The sequence below is a fragment of the Tasmannia lanceolata genome, unplaced genomic scaffold (assembly GCF_043159265.1).
Source record: "Tasmannia lanceolata isolate RefF3 unplaced genomic scaffold, GAP_Taslan_0.1 ptg000012l, whole genome shotgun sequence".
Classification (NCBI taxonomy): domain Eukaryota; kingdom Viridiplantae; phylum Streptophyta; class Magnoliopsida; order Canellales; family Winteraceae; genus Tasmannia; species Tasmannia lanceolata.
The window spans coordinates 47639811-47662476 of NW_027518689.1; the positions used below are offsets into that span (position 1 = coordinate 47639811).

General features: G+C 37.1%; 1 protein-coding gene and 1 non-coding gene across 2 annotated transcripts in view; one reads left to right on the forward strand and one right to left on the reverse strand.

Annotated features, from left to right (window-relative positions):
• GYRA (DNA GYRASE A) overlaps positions 1-15436 on the reverse strand; it is an 89003-nt gene extending 73567 nt beyond the window's left edge. The window contains exons 1-10 of the mRNA XM_077392784.1: positions 14915-15436; positions 10239-10308; positions 10022-10087; positions 7960-8061; positions 6530-6574; positions 6334-6432; positions 6088-6174; positions 1244-1314; positions 1019-1127; positions 815-877 (exon numbers count right to left, since the gene is read on the reverse strand). Coding sequence (XP_077248899.1) covers positions 815-877; positions 1019-1127; positions 1244-1314; positions 6088-6174; positions 6334-6432; positions 6530-6574; positions 7960-8061; positions 10022-10087; positions 10239-10308; positions 14915-15303 — 1101 coding nt within the window. The 5' untranslated portion in view covers positions 15304-15436. The remainder of the gene's footprint in view (positions 1-814; positions 878-1018; positions 1128-1243; positions 1315-6087; positions 6175-6333; positions 6433-6529; positions 6575-7959; positions 8062-10021; positions 10088-10238; positions 10309-14914) is intronic.
• Positions 15437-20072: 4636 nt separating this feature from the next.
• Positions 20073-20179, forward strand: LOC143889024 (small nucleolar RNA R71). The gene has a single exon (XR_013254649.1). It is a non-coding gene; the product is annotated as a small nucleolar RNA R71 (small nucleolar RNA).
• Positions 20180-22666: the final 2487 nt, after the last annotated feature.

A 22666-nucleotide genomic window follows, 5' to 3' on the forward strand; every position in this document is an offset into this window, starting at 1 on the left:
CCAATCCAAGAATATGATGAGTTATAAATGGTATGATTGCCCGCCACAAGCGAGTTCCGTTTCAGTAAGACAACAGAACGCTTGTGTTGCTAATGCAGTTTCACCACAGTCAAAGTCAAAACAGCCCGAGAGTGACAAAACTAAGAGAAGAATCCCACCAACAATTCAATAGAAATCACAAAAATAATGGAAGAGAGGGAGAGAGGTATTAATTGATCAATAACGTTGATACAAATTTATGTGCCAAAGCTCCAGTTCTCTACAGTTGCTCAAGAAATGCATGAAAACAGCAGTCCACAAAACACCAGAAAATACGACAGATAGAAAAATATAAACCACTTTAACCCTAATGTAATCTCAACCCTTCATCTGGGCTCATTTCAACTTTGCTGAAAAAGCTAAAAGACCACTCTAACATGAGCACATACTTTCAAAATCAGAGAAGCACATTCATGCGAAATCAGAAAAACATCTGTTTCAACAGCAAAATACTATTCACGTTTATCCCTGAAAGTGCCCACAACTGCCAATACAAATTCAATCAAGGTTTAAATGAAACTCATGAAAAGTCATGAGTTAGCCTGAAAAATGGCATTTGTATATGTCTCTCATCTCAGTTATCATTATCAGTAAATCAACTCAGGTATCCATCAACCCAGAATGGATCGCCAAAGAATATGCTTAAAGGTCTTAACAGCAAAATCGTACAGTATTGATAACATTTCATAGATGGCAAAATAAATTGTAGAAACAATAGCTGAATAAAACTTCCATTTAGAATAAATAACAAAATATTTTATCTACAATACAACACCTTGTTTTCCACTAGCTCGGCAATTTTCTCCACCAATGCAGATTTGTTGGTCTGATAAGGGATCTGTATATAAAACATCCAACTCAGAAAGAACTGTAGAATACCTTCAAAGAAAACCTCATATGAACAGAAGACCTCACAAAAAATCTACATCATGATCTGAGAACAAATCTCAGTAAAATAAGAAGACCAATATATTGACACCTCTTTTATAACAACTGCAGTGCGCTTGGTTTTATCATCAAGCAATTCCACATCCGTCCTCCCTCTGATTATTAGACGTCCGCGTCCAGTTCGATATGCTTCTAAGATTCTTAAACAAAAAACGTAACTATTCAGAAAACCAATTCAACTAAATCTCAGGGGGGAATCAGGAAACATTATTAATTAAAAAAAAATAAGAGAGAGGAAGAGAATATTTCTCAATACCCAACATTCCCCATTATTAGTCCTCCAGTTGGGAAGTCAGGTCCTGGCATATATTCCAGCAATTCTTGCAGCTTTTTGGACATACATTTAAACAGAACAGTCAGAAAAAATTCAAATTCAAAATGACAAAACCAGGTATAGATTAGTAATGCATTTCTATAGTCAGAAGGATTTGAAGTGAGCATTAACAAGAAACTTCTATAGTTCTAATTGCGTGTAAAAGAAACTCAAGTAACACCTTTAAATTGTCTTAAGTTAAACGACGATGAATACACCTCCTGATTCCATGGCCTCTACCACTCCCCCCTCTTAATCACAGCCTACACGAGGCACCACCTTGACCACTACAATTGTCTCCTCTGCTTCTCGTAGAAGTGAATTTTGATTCAGTTATGACAAAATTTCCGTAATATTTTGTTTGAAATTTTTATTAAAAAAAACAGCTCCAATTTTCAAATTTTTTTGAAAATTTCAACTAAAAAGAGGTCTTCTAAAAATTATGCTCAAAGCACTGGTGTTTCATCCAAAACCAACATAATATGCAATGATAATGACAATTCAAAACATTATTGTTTATTTTTTAACTTCTCGCACACATTTTTCATGGCAATTGACGAGATATTTCACCTCCCCCAATAGAATGGGAGGGTTATAATCCATCAAGGGTTTATTTTGTATCCCAAAACCCTAACCAAGGTTGAAGATGACCACTTTTTCCTCATTTTTCATGTTTGATCCTTAAGTTTGGCTATACAATAACAATTTTCGTCCAAATATTTTTCATCAACTCAATTTTAATTATTATTATTTTTTATTTTTATTTTTTTTTGCTTTGCAACTCTTGTAGCATCTTCAAACAAAAAAAATGGATGAAATATTAAAACATTCCCATCCAGGGGGAAATGGAATAGCCGCAACAACAAAATTGACAACTAAGTTGTGTGCTCAAGTCGTCAGGGCAAATCAATCACCAATGCTACCAATGGAGGCTAACGACACTCCATCTCAACTCAACTCAACACAACAAAGCCTTTGTCCCAAACTAGTTGGGGTCGGCTAAATGAATCCTTTAGAAAAAATTCATGAAGAAGGTAAAAGGAATCTACCCAGCTCTAATCCTGGTTCTAGTTGGGTTCTTCCACGTGGATCATTTTCTTCCATTCTATCATATCCAAGCTCATGTTCTCTGTTATTTTCCTAGCTATCAAGTCTTTCCTCAATGTTTCTCCCCAAGTTGTTTTCGGTCTGCCCCTACCTCTTTTTACGCCATCAATTTGGCACGAGTCGCCTCTTCTCACCGGAGCATCCAAAGGCCTACATTGGATATGTCCAAACCATCTTAAGCAGTGCTCTCTCATCTTCTCCTCAATTGGAGCCACCCCCACCTTTTTACGAATGTCTTCATTTTTAATTCAATCTAGCCTTGTGTGGCCGCACATCCATCTAGGCATTCGCATCTCCGCTACACTCATCTTCTGCACATGCTGCTTCTTGGTGTTGGGGTGGCCCAACATTCTGAGCCGTACAGCATGACTGGCCTCACAGTTGTCTTTAAGGAGTTTTTGCAGTCTCAAATTGTCTGGTTCATGCATGGAAGTTAAACTTTCAAAATGGTCCCAAATAAATATTCGTCTATGAGATAAAAAAAAAAAACTAAAGAGCACATCCAATATAAAAAGGGAGTTGCTAGCGTCCATCGCAGAAGGCATTTCACGGATGGCCTGTTGCAAGTGAGAGCAGCCACACCGGCTCACTTTTCAGCAGATTTTGTCTTCATTCATGATTTGGCTGCTCTCGTATGGAACAGGCCATCCACGAAATGCCTTCTGCGATGGACGCTAGCAAATCCCATATAAGAATACTAATATCTTTAAGAGTTAAATCGTTCCTATAAGGTTAAAAGGTTTTGTTTTTAAAGACTCTACCATACACCTCAAAGGAGTTCCCCTTGTGGGAGATGTCTTCTACAAAAGAATCAAATTGTCAACATTATCTAAGACTCCAAGGATTTCCTCTTCCAGGAGGACTCATTTACAAATGAAGTCTCAAATTCTTAACATTTTTTACCGCCCAAAGTAGTTTCTCTTCCAGAAGGACTATTTCAAAGCGAAGCGTAGAGAAACTCATATTCTCTATGACTCGACTCAAAGGAGTTCCCGAGAGAAGAACTCCTTGTCTCGTAGAGAATGTTAACAGCGGTAAAAGTATATAGACCGCTCAAACTTCATAGAATTTCCACAAATTGGGCAGCAAACTTACCTTTTCTTGAAAAGTACGGCACCCGGTCATCAAGGTCAGAATTGCACCTTGATTTAACACAGAGAATCAAGACATTGGGAAATACCAAGGCACGGAAACACATAGAACCTAATAGGTTTTTTGTGCACAACAAAAGGTAAAATCCTCGATCTTGTGGTCCAATCAGCACAAGACAGATCTGGAGGTTCCAAAAGATGTATAGAGGAGGAAACAAAAGAAAACAAATAGATGAGAATTTGAGAATCAGACAAATGGAATGTTACCGTGTTAAATTAAATAAGAATAAAAAAGCTGAATTTGGTAAAAAAGGAGATGGAGAAGAAGAAAACAGGGCAAGAAGGAAGGACACATGAGTCATGGGGATTGGGGGTGGTGTAAACATTCCAACTTCACCAGATTTCTGTCGTATACATATCCAATTCACTAATGACAAATTTACATCTATGCCACTAATAAATTAAAAAATACAAGACCAATCTACTATTGTAATAAGAACACCATTTTAAACACAAAACTCAACTCAACGAACTCCTTGTCTCTTAGAGAATGTTAACAGCGGTAAAAGTATATAGACCGCTCAAACTTCATAGAATTTCCACAAATTGGGCAGCAAACTTACCTTTCTTGAAAAGTACAGCACCCGGTCATCAAGGTCAGAATTGCACCTTGATTTAACACAGAGAATCAAGACATTGGGAAATACCAAGGCACAGAAACACATAGAACCTAATAGGATTTTTGTGCACAACAAAAGGTATAATCCTCGATCTTGTGGTCTAATCAGCACAAGACAGATCTGGAGGTCCCAAAAGATGTATAGAGGAGGAAACAGAAGAAAAAATATAGATGAGAATTCGAGAATCAGACGAATGGAATGTTACCGTGTTAAATTAAATAAGAATAAAACAGCTGAATTTGGTAAAAAAGGAGATGGAGAAGAAGAAAACAGGGCAAGAAGGAAGGACACACGAGTAGTGGGGATTGGGGGTGGTGTAAACATTCCAACTTCACCACATTTCTGTCGTATACATATCCAATTCACTAACGACAAATTTACATCTATGTCACTAATAAATTAAAAAATACAAGACCAATCTACTAATGTAATAAGAACACCATTTTAAACACAAAACTCAACTCAACTCAACTAAGCCTTTGTCCCAAACTAGTTGGGGTCGGCTAATGAATCCTTTAGAAAATTTAACGGAGTATATGAAAAAATATAATCAAACAAGTCGTAGGAGTGTGACATTATTGTAAAAAAAAAAATAGGGGCACATGAAAGGTGACTCCAAAATGCATCATCATGCATGCAACCCTATAAAAAAATGATTTCCTGTGCTACATTGCCATATGAAGGCTCCCATTTTGCAGAAACAACCAATCAATTTCAAAAGTGTCCCATCTAGAAATCCAATGAACCCTATCCTAGTTCATCTCAACATTATTCTTTTCTCTCAGGAGTTGCTAAGCAGACTTCACAAGCTCTTGCAATTGTGGGCTTCTTAGGTAATTCTTTATTCTAACCCATCATTTTCTTGGATGATTGACATAATTGCATCAAATCATATTGATAACATTAAATCTGTGTCTTATTCTGTTCGGCCTTACTTTACAAGTCTATCATTGTCAATGCTGATAACAACAAAATGTATGTTTCATACTATGAGGGATGAGTAAGTCCTAATCCTTTTCTTTTTTTTTAAATGCCATGTGTCCTAAACCTAAACCTATTTTAATGCCAAGAACAAAACTCTTTTAAGTAGTATGCATTCCCATCAACCACAACAATGCAACTTGTTCCATTTGCCTTAATAAAGGATTAAAGGTACAGATTAACTCAATTACTTAGTTAAGCAACTAGTAAACATAAAAGGGCAATTAGTAAGCATAAAAGGGCAACAAGTAAACATAAAGGGACAACAACCTTAGACATATAGCACACAAATTGCTCTTCCATACTTCAACAGATTCAAATCCAACATTAGAATTCACTTAACTCCAGGAAATCAGTTCAGTTACAAAAGAATAATCCAAGACAACAGAATCCCCAATAAAAAATCCTTGAGCCATCGGGTGGTTAGACTTGGACATTGCATATAAGGATGAGGGACTGTTTTTGTGTCATATTACATATTGTAAACAAAAATAATGGGGTCAAGTAGCTTTTTCTCTTTGTTTTCTGATCAGATAAGATACTCAGAAAACACTGCTAAAAACTGCACCTAAATAGTATCATCAATTAGTTGAAGAATGTATACGATTTAATAACCAGAACAGCTATTATCAGGACTATCAGGGGGCATTTATAGTACAAAGATATGTAAGAAAACTATGATAAGGCATGGCACGCATGTAATATTTGTGGAATGAGTCTAGGTTACAAGAATATGGCATGCGTGCAGCATAGGAATGTCATGGACTCATGGGCACTTTGAAGGGTAAGGATTTGCCATCCATATAGAACTATTCCAGTGACTAATGAGTGTCACTTAAACATATCCTTAAATGATTTAGTATTCACAGGGAATTCATTCCATATATTTCATAATGACATTTATGGGCCAGGGACAAGGCATTCTTACTGTTGCTTCGGGATTATGAATCAACACAGAAACTGCATCTACCAGCTCCGCAAGATTGTGAGGAGGAATATTGGTCGCCATTCCTACCTGAGTATAGAAAAGCATCAAACAACCCAATATATTACATGCCTCAGAACAGAAATTGCATAATCACTGAAAGGTAGTCAAAAGATAAATAATGAACAAAGCAGCATGAAATTAAAGTTAAATGTGACTAGATCCAAAAGTTTCCGAGAATGGGTTTACCGCAATCCCAGAAGAACCATTCAGCAACAGGTTCGGGATCCGAGCAGGTAAAAGTGATGGTTCTTTTTGCGAATTATCAAAATTTGGAAGCAAATCAACCTGAAATCAAATTATTAAATGCGCCAAATGATATCAATGACTGAAGTTTATTATATAAAATTGATAAATAAACAACGGCAGACAATAGAGTACTCACAGTATTTTGTTCTAAATCTGCTAAGAGCATCGCTTCTGAAAGTGCCTGGAAGTGTCAAAATCGTAAATTGAGTGTCCATAATATGTTTTCAGTATTTGTCAACTCACAGACTATAAATTAAATTAAGATCTTAAACACTACAGTATGTATGAAAGTAACATATGTATCCATAAGGAGAAGTCTATGTGAATTCATTATCATTAATGTCTATGATTTGTGGACACAGACACGAGTGTCGCGTGTCGACACTGACACAGAGTGTCAGACACAGCAAATCCCCAAAATTTAGAAACAAGGACACGGCTAAAATAGAAAGTATATATAATCATAATTTGTCGATATGGATTGGTGTGTCGAGTTTCGACGCGAATAGGAATTGTCTGACATGGCAACATCTAAAAATCTAGAAATGGTGACACATATATATACATAAAATTATTGATTATTACACAAATATGTATCCATACACCCACATTAACTCTAACTCTCCTCGCAATACATTTAAAAGTGTCCAAAGGAGTGTCGACATGTGTGGACACACGTGTCGTGTCGAACACGGCAAGACACGTGTGTCAACAACAAATTCAAAGTGTCGGCTAAATCATAGATTAATGTCTGGTGTTGGCTTATTAAATTGGACATAAACTAAAGCCCAATTGAGATATTTCCATAATGGTTTCCAATTTAATCGCTGTAATTTCTTAAATATTGCAAAATTCATGAGCACCACCAATTAGCCTACTTCAATTACCATATAAGTTGGTAACTGCAATATCATTTGAATTTAATGCACCTAGCTCACTGCCCTCAAGAAATAGAATCTCACAAGCATTAGATTTGGGAATCTCACAAACATTAGGATTTGGGATGCCGACTTTCACAAAACAAACTATGGACTAAAGGTACAGGCACAGACATAGACCATAGTCACAAATATGTCTCGGGAAATTCTCTAGAAGGATATATGTTGGGATTTTTTTTTTTTTAAATGTTATTTTCGGGTTTATATCAAGAAAATTTGGGAAAAAATATAATATTTCAAATATATAAAAAAATTGAAGAAAAAATTAGAAAACAAATAATATCTTGAACTTATCAGGATATATTTTGTGGCATTTTGCGGTAAAAAATAAATATGAAGATCTTGATATTTTTATAATCTCGGAAAAATTTAGGGATTTTTTTTTGTTCTATAAAAAATTGCAAAATATAGCGATATTTTTTAAAATATTAAAGATATTTGTGACTCACACAGACAGAGACACAGACAGACGAAACATAATAGATAAATAAAAAATATAAAAGGAAAATAACTGCATATATGTTGTATAGACAATCCAGCCCTACAAAGAAGTGGAAATCACATACATACTACCAGATGATTGCAAAGACAACAAAGAAGCTCCATAACAGAAAAGATTCAAACCTACTTCCAATCTGCACTCAGTGTATCGCATTGCAGCAGGAGGATCTGCATCAACCGATCCAAAATTTCCATGTCCTTGAATAAGGGGGCATCGCATAGAGAAATCCTGTAACGGAGTAATAGAATTAAGCATAACAAGTTCTAAAGAACTCGATTACAAATAAGAAAATAATTGGCAGAAAACCTGTTTTACCAATACAATGATAGATTAACATAATCATATGATCAAAAAAATGCTATGATTTGTGGACACAGACATGGAGTGTCGGACACGGCAAACCCCCAAACTTTAGAAACGAGAACACGGCTAAAATAGAAAGTATATGTAATCATGATTTGTGGATATGGATTCGTGTGTCCAGTTTCGACATGGATACGATTTGTCTAAAAGAGCTAAACACAATATTCAATTAAAAATAGAATGTCAGACTTGACACGGTACAAAAACATGCCCACACACCCACGTTAAGTAACACTTCTACCAATACAATTAAAAGTGTGTCCAAAGGAGTGTCAACAAGTGCTGTACACGCGTGTCGTGTCGGACGGCAGGACACATGTGTCTGCAATAAATTCGGAGTGTCGGCTAAATCATAGGAAAAATGGAAAGAAAATTTAACAATGCACCAACATCAGAAATGAACCGTGACACCTATGGAAAAAAAACGTAAGATGAAACATGAAACATGAAACATCAACATAATTTCCATTAAATTGTTACGAATCATTTCAACTTGGGTTACAATATACCAGTGTTTCAAAACGTAGATGCGGATCAAAACACGGCCGAAGAAAATTCTATTCGACTCGACACGACAAGGTCGGGTACTCGGTTGACGTGGCTGAGTACTCGGTTGATGTAGTCATAACTCGGGAGAGTCAAAGGAGATTTTATTGGCTTTGTAGGACAAAACGCAAAACGCGGCACAAAGCATGGAATGCGGCCAAGGTAAAAGGGAGTCGACTCGGAGGAGTCCACAATGACGCAAGGGAGTTCTAAAACTATGCCAGTCTTTCAAAACATGGATGCGGGTCAAAACACGGCCAAAGAAAATCCTAGTTGACTCGGCACAACGCGGCCGAGTACTCGGTTGACGAGGCTGAGTACTCGGATGACACAATCATAACACGAGAGAGTCAAAGGAGTTCTTATTGACTCTGTAGGGCAAAACGTGGAACGCAGCCAAGGTAAAAGGGAGTTGATTCAGGGGATTTCACGATGACGCGGGTGAGTTTTAAAACTACGATTGGCACGGTATAAAAATTTGAAGCAAGGGTTGAGTATGAGGAATACCTCACACATACTACGAGTTAAGTGCCATCAAATTGTCTCAAATTCTATTTTACAAGTAAGAACCAAGAATATTGATCGGTTTTCATAATGTAAGACAATAAGGTCACTCCATATTTATGTTTCAAGCGCTACCGAGTAATTGATGTCTTCACAAAGGTTAAGTTTTTGATCATCCTAATTATTTAGTTGACAAACTTTTAATATTTCAAAAAAAAATATCATCTTGAAGGGAGTGTTAAATGTTGAAAGGTATGTAAGACCATTTGCACTTCCTAGGTTATTATATTGGTTGTTCAACCACAGCATGATATAAGAGAGTTGCAAATTGTTCTCCATATCAATGAAAAAAATTCTTTCTTCACATTCATTCATCCTCTTTGCAGAGTACAACAAAAGGATATAACATGGATGCATGCCCATATCTATATACTATATACTATATACTATATACTATATACTATATAGGGAAATGATATAGGACCAACCATGTTTTGATAATAGGTGCAAATCAAAACATGGTTGAGTTCGTGCCTACTATCAAAGCACGGTTTTTTTTTCGGAATGGTGAAAAATACAAGTATGGCATTATCAAAACATGGTTGTGGCTATATCATTTAGCTAGATATACACATAATTATGTATATGCATATATGTATAAATAAATAAATATATATATATATATAAACACATTTTCTGAATAACCATAATACAATAAAGTGTCAAGCAATAAAAGAATTGTAGGAACAAAGAATAAAAAAATTAGCATAATTACCTGAGCCATCCGCACTAATGCATCATAGACGGCAGTATCTCCATGTGGATGGAATTTACCTAGAACCTACAAGAGAGACACACTTCACAAGTTGTTAGACAATATGAATCAAGAATGTGTATCTGTTAATTAAGAGCTCGGATACCAGTATTATAAGAAATTGCAATTGCAATAGATCAATTTTTTATTGATGAAATTTAATAGCTACACTATGTACCTCCCCAACAACCCTAGCGCATTTCTTGTACGGTTTTCGAGATGAAAGGCCCAATTCATGCATCGCAAATCTGTAGCCAACAATTGAATACGGAGCAAATGAATGCCATTAATAAGCCTATTTACAAGGACATAAATTTCAAAAATAAATGAACAATCAAACAAAGACTATGTGAGCAGCAAAACATTAAAGCCCTTGGTAACATTAGGGAGATTAAATAATTGCACACATATATCTTTAAAGATTCTTAGTCACTTCTAGCCAGTTCAAAATAGTAATATGAATCAAAAAATAATAATTACTTTAAAGATTAAATAGGATGAATACTAATTGCATGAGAAAAAAAGATCCTGAAGGATAAGATTGGTACCATATAAGTGTATTATTTTTCATATAATTGGGGAGTCGAGGGAAAAAATGCATCTCAGCAGTGGGCAACAAGTTTTCCATTAGGCAAGGGAAACTGGCTTAAATAATCTTTAGATTATATTAACGAAAATATTTAGGACCCCCATCATATATTATAAAATTCTAGAATAAGATGAACATAAAGCAAGATAAGATTCAAATGCATTTGGAGAACTAAATTAAATAATAAATATCATTTTCAAAGTTGCCAATATTGAAACTACCCGAGTTAATTCAAGCCAGTTATAGAACAAACTTCAACTTTAAACCTCCTTAATTTAGTTCCTATAAAAATTGGTCATTAAATCAGTTGATTCCAACAATTTATTCATTGAATCATTTGAAGCTTTAAATAGATCAAAGTCATGTAGTATTTTTATTAATATTTGTTTATTCACTTTCCAGGAGTTTCTCTTGCCCAATTCAAGTAATCAAACAAAAGATTTGATAAAGTAAAAGAAGAGTATTGTAGAATATTGACCAGGATGTAGAATGGAGGGAAGAGGAGAGGGGGAAAAAAGAAAGATGTTATAGGGACTGGTAGAAAAACCACACGAAATTCTAGGTATGTATAAATATAAAGGGACTGAAAAACAAGAATTATGATAATTCCATTAATGATAATGGGCCCTATCATAACAACCTCCTTAACTTTGTTCCTATAAAAAATGGTCATTAAATCAGTTAATTCAAACAATTTATTCATTGAATCATTTGTAGCTTTAAATAAATCAAAGACACGCAGTATTTTTAATAATATTTGTGTATTCACCTTTCATGAGTTTCACTTCCCCAATTCAAGTAACAAAACAACACATTTGATAAAGTAAAATAAGGGTATTGCAGAATATTCCACGGAATGTAGAATAGAGGGAAGCAAAGAGAAGGGAGAAAAAAAAAAGATGTTATAGGGACTGATAGACTAACCATACGAAATCCTAGGTATGTGTGCGTATAAAGGGACTGAAAATCAAGAATTATGATAATTCTATCAAATGATAATGGGCCCTATCATAGCCCACATCATAACTAGTAAAACTAATTATTAAAGTATAAAATAAAACAATAAAACATGTTCTAATCACAACACTCACCCTGAAGCTAGAACAAAGATATCATCCATGCCCAGCTTGGAACAAATACAACTAAAATAGTTCGAAATTGGGCCTTTTAAAATGTGCACGTTAACTAATTTTTTTCATCTCACACAGGGAGTAGATATTAGCTCGCTTGTGACCTTTAGGGAAAAAATCACAATCCACTTCAATCTGCTTCATTATCTAATTAAACACTAGATTACTCACTATGTAAGTCGCTGCCTAGTAATTAGCTTGCCCTATCGAAAGGTTTGCATTTGGTTCAAGAGATGTGTCTTATAGGTCTTCGAGAGATACTTTTCTTTTAGATTTCTTTCATCTCATCCAAAGTTCTTACGGGCTCATAACTCATCCTATCATAGTGGCGTTCAAGGTCAATCCTATAAAATAGAGCTGAATCTGTAAGTTTCATCTTGGCAAACCTAACTAGCCGTGGTTCAGACATGTCATAACAGTCAAAATCCACATCTGTTAGCCAATCAAGGAAGGTCAAGTCGGTCATCAAAAGATGAGGCCTCAACTTTTACCTTCTTTGTGATATCCTCAGTTCGGTCTCGCCTGTGTGGGTTACAATCATACTCATAGTCATCCCAGTCCTCTTCTTCATGTGTTGTCGAACGTGGAGCTCTATGAGGTTGGGGACGTCCAGGAAGGTCGTGCATAGTGATGCAGGACGCATTTATTGAAGTCGGCCACAATATTCCGGAGAAGCGAACAAGGAGACTCATGTATCTTGCTTCTACCTTGCTTTAGTTAGCAAAAGATTAGCATTGATAGATTTTAAGCAATATTTTAGGAATTTTACTTTTATTATAAGTCAAAAAGTAGTATTTTTCTAGTTTTTAGGAAGAGTAGTTTTAGGACTCTTATCTTGGTCATTAAAAGAACCGTATGTTACTTTGGGTTGGGATTTTTTTTTTTTTTTTTTTAATGAAATAAACTTTATGTTTTGAACAGAAGCATGGCTTCTTGTTGGAACTTGGAACGTTACTTGGTTACGGCTTTGCCTTTCATAGTGTTTGGATTTCCTATTCTTGTTTTTGGTTTTCATTACATAGGCCCATAATCATCCAAACCATTTTCTTCATAGGCAGGCTGGTGTGGAGCCCTATGAAGTCGTGGTTGCATCAGAGGCTTGGGTGGCATGATCGATTCATAGAATTCATTCCGATGATTGGGGGATGTTGAGCCCTATTCCTATGAATCATATAATTCGCCTCATTTCTAATTTTTGGAATTTGTCTAAAGATAGCATTCTCATGGTCATTAAGGCAGGCATTGCCTTATAAAACTTCTAGATGAGCCTCACTAGTTTGTTGGCAAATTTATCTCTGCTAGTTGGGCATTGTAGCTTAAAGGCACCGATGGTGTCAAGTTTGCCTGTATTAGCTCTGAGCTCATCTTGAGTGATTTGAGTGGTTTCTAACAACTCAGCCCACGTATCTGGGTTTGGAGGATCAGAAGAAGGCAAAATGCAGTAGGTGGTTTCACTACGGGTGGGCATGCAATGACAGACTAGAAAGACCCTAAAACAGGTAAAAGAGCTAAATAATTCTTAGAAAACTTAACCTAGGCTCTGATACCAAAATTGATGCAGGATGAACCTAATCTAGGGAATCCCACAACGACATACAACAGGACGTTATCTAGGAATTCCTAGGTCAATGGATAAATTAAGGTTCAACCTAACTACGGAACTAACGATGGCAATTTTTTGGGGGCAACAACATAGATGTGATGCGAAACATGCAAACTAAGCATACGAAAGTAGAAATATTATAGCTATCGAATCACGACAAAGCAATACAATGAGGAATAATTCAACCATTGCCAACAGGCTACAGATAATTCACTAATAAACACTCAAGACTCTAAATCTGACAATACCAATGTCTGTTCATTTGAAAAATCAAAATGAAAATAAGCCCCTATTTTACAAATACTTCTCAGTTTTGAATTGAATCAAATTCCTAATTTTCCGGAAAAAAATGCAATCACAGTAATAGAAGAAAAACAAAGAAACAAAAGCACCCTACGAAAACAAATGACCCATTTTTGCTTATTGAGGCACTGGTCCATAGTGACCCATGTCCATGAGAATTGGTATCCAAACCGGCCCATGAAGACTTGACAATCAAGTCTTGAGTCACATCCTTGCAAGTGACAAGTTCTTCTGGCAATAGGAATGAATCACCAACATCAATGAATACTCGTCATCATCTTCGATAGTGTGGATTACATCAGAAGATTCGACATCTCACATAAAATTGACAGAGTGAAATTATTTGGGGGTATATTATATTGTAATCAAATGTATGTCGATTTCCAATCCACCTAGGTTTAAGGGGCATTTTACAATATATATTAGATCAGATCTAGAGAGATCTATCCATTGGATCATTAGAGTGGTAGATTAGCAGTTAGTTTTAGTTATTTACAGTCGTATATTTTGAAATTCATAGATGGTAAGTTATAGTTAGTTATTATGCACATGTTTTTTCATGTAAACTGCTTGTAAAAGCCTATATAAATATATGCAAAGCGCACCCAAGATTTCATTGGGTTTTCTCCATATTTTCAGGACTATCTAAATTGATTCATTTCTACCAATAAGCTCCAAGTGCATCATAAGAACTACAAAAATAGGGTTCTTTCTCTTCAGAAAATACCAAATAGGTAATCGATGTATGATTACTACTCGTATCATAAATGATCCCTATTTATACCACGGCAATTCCAAGGAAACGTACTTCTATGTCAAAAAAGCATATTCGCAAATTTTCATAATCTTTCAATCCATCACAATGAACCACCACTAGCATTATACATGACCCCGGCAGAGTAATCTGCGCGACACATAATTTTCAGTTTTCTGCTAAAAGGTATTTCGGTAATTTTCTCAATGTTACAGGTAGCTAGGTTTTCTTTGTGTTTACTTAGCCAAAAAGAAGAGTTTTGCAATCCTAAACCGAAATAGTGAAAGCACTTCTCCCATTGACGTAGCCACACTACCAATCCACATAAGTCGTGTCTTCTTGCATTATGTGATTGTGTTTCTCCCATTTTTTTAACATTTACTGCAAATCGTGGTTGATCCTTATTCTAGAATATATTTCTAAGTTTTCTACACAAATAATCAAAATAAACTTAAGAAAAAAAAAAAACGCTTACAGAATTCTCCTATGCACCGGCTTCAATCCGTCCCTCACATCGGGCAATGCTCGTCCGAGCAAAACCGACATTGCGTAAGCCATATACGCTTCCGTAGCTTCCTTATGAAGTTCCGTCGGTACGACCCTACCTTCTGGAAAGTTCTTCTCCTTAACAAGCAAACTCCCGTTCCCACTCTCACCTCCTCCATCATCTTTTTCTCTTGCTCCAATTCCCTCTCTCCTTTTCGCCCTTAGGGATCGTACGGACGATCTTCGGGGGGCGCCCGTAAGAAAACGGAGCTCCGAATAAATATAACGAGGTCTGGAAAAGCTTGAAAAGGCTGGGAAGAAGAGGCGGTGTCGTACTAAAGAAGTGGCCGTGAAACGAAATCCTGCTGAGAAAGCCATTGAAGAGAGGGTTTTGGTTTTGTTTGTGGCTTTGTGCTAGAAAGGGAGAAATGTTTGCAGATTTTATCGTTGTGACTTGTGATGTCTTTAAGGGGGAAATGAGTAAGAAAAAACCCTAGATTTGGGGTTTTGGAGAAGGGCTGGAGGGCGCCAAGTTTTGGTTCGATATTTTGGTCCCCGCACGGGCGAAGCACGTGCCGTCAGTGTGAAGAGTGGGGCCAACTGGTGGCTACAAATTACGACCGTTGGATGTGTTAAAGTCCGTAAAATGTTTCTGTTGATCTCCATTTCATTGTTACAAATATTAGGAAAAGGTTTCTAATATGAGGAAGTCTGGACTGAATGGAGCCCTTGCAAAAAAGAGGTGACAGGGCTCCCCCATTGGCTGCACGTCACCATCATGCATGATGGTGACGTGCAGATGATGGTGACGTGCAGCCAATGGGGGAGCCCTTTCACCTCTTTTTTGCAAGGGCTCCCTTCAGTCTAGAATTCCTTTTCTAATACTTGTAGGTTACAAATATTTGCTAGAGCTCATAAACCACTACTCTCATAGTTGGTTGACTCATCCAACTCATTTAGTTAATAGGTTATGCTTATGGTTATGATTTGTGGAGGTTTAGAATGGATATATAGGTTATCCAACCCTATCGCTAATGATGGCACGAGAAGTACCAAAGCGGGAAAAAAATGTTTTCTTTTAAGAACTTGACCACAACCTTGTGGTCATTGAATTTGCAAGCAATGGCTTCAATCCACTTAGACATGTAGTCTACTCCTAGCAAGATGTACAAGTTCCCAAAAGAATTGGAAAAAATGCCCATAAAATCGATACCCCACACATCAAAGATCTCTACAACAAGAATAGGATTGAGGGGGCATCATGTTCCTTTTTGTGACTCTTCCTAAAGACTGACATGATTTACAAGACTTACAAAAGTCAAATGAGTCTTTAAAAATACTAGGCCAATAAAACCCATACTGTAATACCTTATGGGCGGTTTTCTTTGGGCCAAAGTGGCCACCACATGCTTCATTATGGCAAAAGGAGAGAATGGAATGTTGCTCATGATTGGGGACATACCTACGAACTATTTGATCGGAACATGTTTTAAACAAGTAGGGGTCTTCCCAAAAGAAGTACTTCACTTGTGAGTGGAACCCATACTTGTCTTGGGTGGAGTAATGGGATGGTGTCTCACCCGTAACTAAGTAATTCACAATGTCTGCGTACCATGGTTCACTCGAGATGGCGAACAACCGCTCATCCGAAAAGTTCTCATTAATTGGAACTTCGTCATCCGATGATCAGCAACTAAGTTCTCCGTACCTTTCTTATCTCGGATTTCTAAGTCGAACTCTTGAAGGAGTAAAACCCAGCTAATGAGGCGAGCTTTTGCATCCTTCTTTCCTACGAGGTACTTAATTGCCGAGTCATCCGTATAAATTATCACATGTGACCCAATCAAGTAGAATCTAAACTTTTCTAATGCAAACACAACTGCTAAGAATTCTTTTTCAGTAGTAGTGTAGTTGAGTTGTGCATTATTGAGGGTCCTACTTGCATAGTAGATGACATGTGGTAACTTTTTTCAATTTTTGACCCAACACTGCTCTGATTGCAAAGTCAGAAGCATCACACATGATTTCAAAGGGATCGGTCCAAATGGGTGCTTGAATGATTGGAGTCGTAGTTAGCTCTTTTTTCAAACGCTCAAATGAATTGAGACATTCTTTAGAGAACTTGAACTTTTGATCTTTTCCTAACAAAATAGTAAGGGGCCTAGCAATTTTTGAAAAATCCTTGATAAATCTCCTATAAAAGCCTGCATGGCCCAAAAATGCTCGGATGTCCCTTACATTTTTAGTGGTGGAAGATAGACTATGAGATCCACCTTGGCTTTATCTACCCTAATCCCATCCTTGGAGATAAAATGACCTAGAACTATGCTCTCTTTGACCATGAAATGGCATTTTTCCCAATTGAAGACAAGGTTCTTTTCTCTACTCTTTTCTAAGACCAATTTTAGATGATATAAACATTCGGCAAAGGTGGAGCCGTGAATAGAAAAATCATCCATAAAGACCTCGAGGAAGGTTTCCACCATATTGGAAAAAATACTTATCATGCACCGTTGGAAGGTTGCTGGAGCATTGCACAACCCAAAGGGCATGCGTCTATAGGCAAACGTCCCAAAGGGGCATGTGAATGTCATTTTCTCTTGGTCTTCTGGAGCTATGGGGATTTGGTTATATCCAGAATAACCATCAAGGAAACAATAGTATTCGTGGCCCGCTAGCCTTTCTAGCATTTGATTAATAAAAGGTAATGGGAAGTGATTCTTCCAAGTAGCCGCATTAAGTCTTCGGTAGTCTATGCACACCCGCCATCCGATTTGAATCCGAGTAGGGATGAGCTCGTTATTGGCGGATTGTGTAATCGTGACTCCCGATTTCTTAGGAACTATTTGAACGGGACTCACCCATTGGCTATATGAGATGGGATAGATGATCCCATTGTCCAACCACTTTAGGATTTTTTTTTGGATGGCCTCCTTCATCACAGGATTAGCCCTCCTTTGGGGTCTCCTTGAAGGCTTAGAACCCTCAATAAGGTGAATGTGATGTTGTATCATAGAGGGGCTAATCCCTTTGATATCTGTCATCGTCCATCTTATGGCCTCCTTATTATCATTTAATAAAACCAAAAGCTCCTCCTCTTGTAAATGATTCAACTCCGCAGAAATAATTACAGGTAAAGTACAATTATCCGCTAAAAAAACATAACGTAAAGAAGAGGGAAGGGGTTTTAGATCCTGTTGTGGGGCCTCCTCAATAGAAGGCTTTGGAAGTGACTTTGCTAAGGGTCCCATGGCCTCCACACTTTGAATGGAAAGTGCTCCAGAAAAGAAATCTCCTCCATCCTCTCCTAGCTCCTCCAAGCAATTTTGGAAACCTGCATCAAAGTCAATTTCAAAGTTGGTAAGTATATCATTAGGAAAGGCATGCAACATATGAACTTCTTCATGAAAATTAGGATGCTTGCCTAAACGAAAAATGTTGAAATCAACAGAAGTGTTTCCAAAGGACAATTTCATGAGGCCATATCTACAGTTTATAAGAGTGTTGCTAGTAGCAAGGAACGGCTTACCAAGAATGATAGGGATTTGGTCCTTATTATTAACAGCTGGCTCTGTGTCCAAAACAACAAAAGCCACAGGAAATAAGAAATCGCCTACTTTTATTAGGACATCCTCAACCATGCCCCTGGGTGTCTTCACTGATCTATCCGCCAATTGGAGTGTGACCGTGGTAGGTTTGAAATTACCTAGTCCCATTTGCTTGAAAACAGAAAAAGGTAGGAGATTCACACTAGCTCCCAAGTCTAACAAAGCATGCTCAATTTGAGTGTTTCCAATAGTGCACGATATGGAAGGACATCCCGGGTCCTTATAATTTGCCACCACTTGTTGAGACAAGATAGAGCTCACACTTGCAGCCAAGAATGCCTTCTTGGGTACATTGGTTGTGCGCTTTTGAGTGCACAAGTCCTTTAAAACCTTGGCATAAGTAGGGACTTGGGAAATCGCATCAAGCAAGGGAATGTTAATATGTACTTGTTTAAAAACATTCAAAACTTTATCAATTTGATCTACCTTTTTATTATTAGGAAGTCTCATTGGGAAATGAGCCTTAAGAATGTAGTTCTTTTGAGGTGGAGAAATCGCCTTTTCTGTGCTTACCTGTTTGGGCTCTTCTTCTGAGCCAGTGGATGGAGGCTTTTCACTTACCATATTTGGAGGATCTTGGACATTTTTAGAAGATTCGGATCTGACCTCCTCTTTGTGGTAGTCTTTGCCACTCCTCAAAGCATAAACCGCATTACATTGGTTTGAAGGATCCTGCTGCGGCAAGTTGGGTTGAATGGCATTTAATTGATTAGAGTGTGGTTGTTGATTCCCATTTATGACCACATTTCTTGGGTTAGGAATGGGCTGGCTAGACATCTTTCCCTTTTCCCTTTCACTTAGAGCCGTGGCAAGTTGAGAAATTTGTTTCTCCAGGTTATGTTGGCTTGTCATGAAGGTACTTGTGAGAAGTTCTATACTCTTCTCTAAGGAAGCAATGCGGGCCGACTCTCCCTTTTTTGAAAACTCGGTGGCTGATTTGAAACATTATTTATCAAGGGGTTTTGAAATGTAGGATGTGGAGGGGGTGGCCGAACAAAAGTGGGAAGCAAGGTGGGTTTAGGTTGGCCAAATTGGCCTTGGAAATTGGTTGGCCCACCTTAGTTCCAAGAGAAGTTGGGATGATTTCTCCATCACGGATTATAAGTGCTAGAATATGGATTGTTAGAAAAGATAGCACTTACATTTTCATTTGAATTACCAAACTTTGAAAGAGTTGGGCACTCTTCCATAACATAGTCCGTGGCTTGGCACCAACTACACATGGGTACACCATGTGTAATTTGATTGACCTGTGAAGGTCCTTTTACAACCATCGCTTCTAGCCTCTTGAGTAGGCTCTCAAGTTGGGCCTCCTTGGCCATGGCACCCTCAATAAGGAACCCCTTACTTGAGGTGGCTCTCTCGCTTTCTTGAGTGGATTCCCACTCATGTGTTTTCTCTGCCAAATCAAGCAAAAAATTCCATGCAAGGTTCTCATCTGTAAAAGATGTGAATCCTGTAGGGCACATGGACTCAAGTAATTGCTTTGTTTGGTAATCAATGCCTTCATATATAATTTGGCATAAGTACCATAAATCTAAACCATGATGAGGGCACTCTTGGAGTAGATCTTTGAATCTCTCAATAAACTTAGAAAATGACTCTAATGGCTTTTGTTTAAATTGCAAAATCTCGTTCATAACTTTGTTAGTTTTATGCAAAGGAAAAAATTTCTTCAGGAACACAACCGTGAACCCCTCCCAAGTGGAGATGGAGTTCATTTGCAAACCATAGAGCCACCTTTTGGCTCCTTCTTTGAGTGAGAAGGTAATAAACCATAACTTTACTGCATCATTGAAAAGTTGTTGCAGTTTAATCAAAGCACATACCTCCTCAAACTCTCTCAAAAATAAATAGGCATCCTCAGAAGGGAGGCCATGAAAATGGGTAAGCATAGAAATAAATTGCGATTTTAACTCAAAATTATTGCCCTGCGTAGTTGGCAACCTAATACAAGAGGGTTGCGCAGCTCGGGCCGGATAAAACCGATCGCGTAAGCTCTTGGGTGCTTCTTCTTCCGCCATGACTCTTGGATTTGGTTGAATGTCATCCTTCATCTCTGATTGGATTGCTCTCTCCAAACGATTGGCCAGTTTTGCACCCAACCTACGTTTATAAACAGAAAAGAGCTAAGTTAGAAAGAGAAGTCACCAAAAGAAGCAAAAATATAAATAAATACTTAAAAAGAAAGTAATTAAGATAAAATCACTCCGAATAATATAAGAATTAAAGTAGTAAACTCTTCCCCGGCAGCGGCATAAAAAACTTGATTGATTTAAAAAGTAACCGCAAGTGCATGGATCATATGCAATAATGGGTCGAACTCAAGAAAGAGGATTGTGATTTTATATTTTTTATTATTTAGAAGATAAGCTTATAATAAACCATTGTCTGGCATGATCTCAAGATTTTCGTGGACTAAGACCTCGGATCCAATGATTTAATATAAATTTATAAACTAAACAAACCAAGAATCGAAAACACAAAATAATTACTACTCTAATTATTATATTTAGGTGTAGACACCCCCATTTTGCTAGACTTTAAAAAAGTAAAAGATTTGGTAATTTGTCAAGTTTCGAGTCTGTATTCCACATAGGATTAGGCATCCATGCATTTTATGGAGATTTCATTTCATTATGAGAGTTTTGAAGTTGATTCGCGATCCTGAAGGTCTCTAGGGGGTTCCTTTGGCCTCTGAAAGATGAAAGTTCAAGTTTCCAAGCAAATGAAAAAACCTGCTATTTTTAGAATTTTCAGGGTTTCCCTCATTTTTGCCTATTTTGCACTGCAAGGGTATTTTGGTCATTCCCGATGTGTCTCGTTTGACCCTCGAGTTATATTTGAGAAATCTTGAGTGATTTTACAAATTTTGAAAAAGCTGCTATTTTTAGAATTTCTCAGGGTTTTCCCTAGTCTCGCCAAATTCTGGCACCTCGGGGTAATTTGGTCGTTTCCTGTGTAATTCTTTTGATCCCCGAAATATGTTTGAGAGATTATGAATGATTTCCTGAATTTTGGAAAACCTGCAAAATTTAGAATCTTTCAGGGGTTTCGCTTGACTTGGAAATTTTATGTGTCAAGGGCATTTTGGGTATTTTCAGGGGGTACCAAATGATCCTGTTTGATATTGCTCGTCAAAAGGACCTAACTTTAAAAGTTTCTATTTTTGAAATTTAATCACAAAGACTTTCCATTTTTGACTTTTCCCTTTAAGGGTGAACCAATTTAAGGTTATTTTGGTCACATTTGGATGTGTAATTGTCAAATATGAGCATTTTGGTCCGAAAAATTATTTTCCCAAAAAAGATGGTTCGATCATGTGAGAGGGATGCACCATAAATGTCAAATGGGTTGGGTCCATATATAGAATGTTGAATTTAGAAAGATTTTATTGAATTTTTACGGAAAAACCCGAAACTCGTGTGAAATGGCCCATTGGGCTAAAGCTCGCAAAGATGGAGCTCATGTGGGTTCACCCATATGGGTCGACCACCATGGTGGGCGCCCCACATGGCTGACCCACATGAATTGAGCACCCAACCTTGATGATGTCACAATGGTGACATCATATTTGTTAAAAGAAAAATAAAAAGAATAAAAAAAGAAAAGAAGGAAAGAAGGAAAAGAGGAATGATTGCTTAAAAAATGTTTTCTTCCAAAGAAGCAATGTGGAATAAAGAATAGCATGTCTTGATTGACAAGAAATTAAGATTGGAATCAAATCCAATTTGGAAACAAGAAAGAAAAAAAGCAAGAGGGGAAAATTGGAAACAAGCGAAAAAAAAGCTCTTACATTGGAAACTACTATTTCTCTCTTAACCCTAGCTTTTTGTATAAAAATCAAAGCAAACAATCCTAGAAAAGATAAAAAAATAATCCAAATTCGTCATTTTTCTCTCTCCTCCCAAAAAGAAAAAAAAGAGAAAAAAAACCTCCTCTCTCTTGAAGTGTGTTCATCTCTCTCTCAAATGTTATTTACAAAAGGAATTCTTGAATTCCTTCTTCTTCTCCAAGGCATCACACAATCAAAAATTATTGGAGTGTTCTTTGGATCTTTTTTAGCGTATAAAAGGGTTGGACAAAGCGTATATCTTGGATCACCAACCCTAGAGACAATGATCGCGATCAAC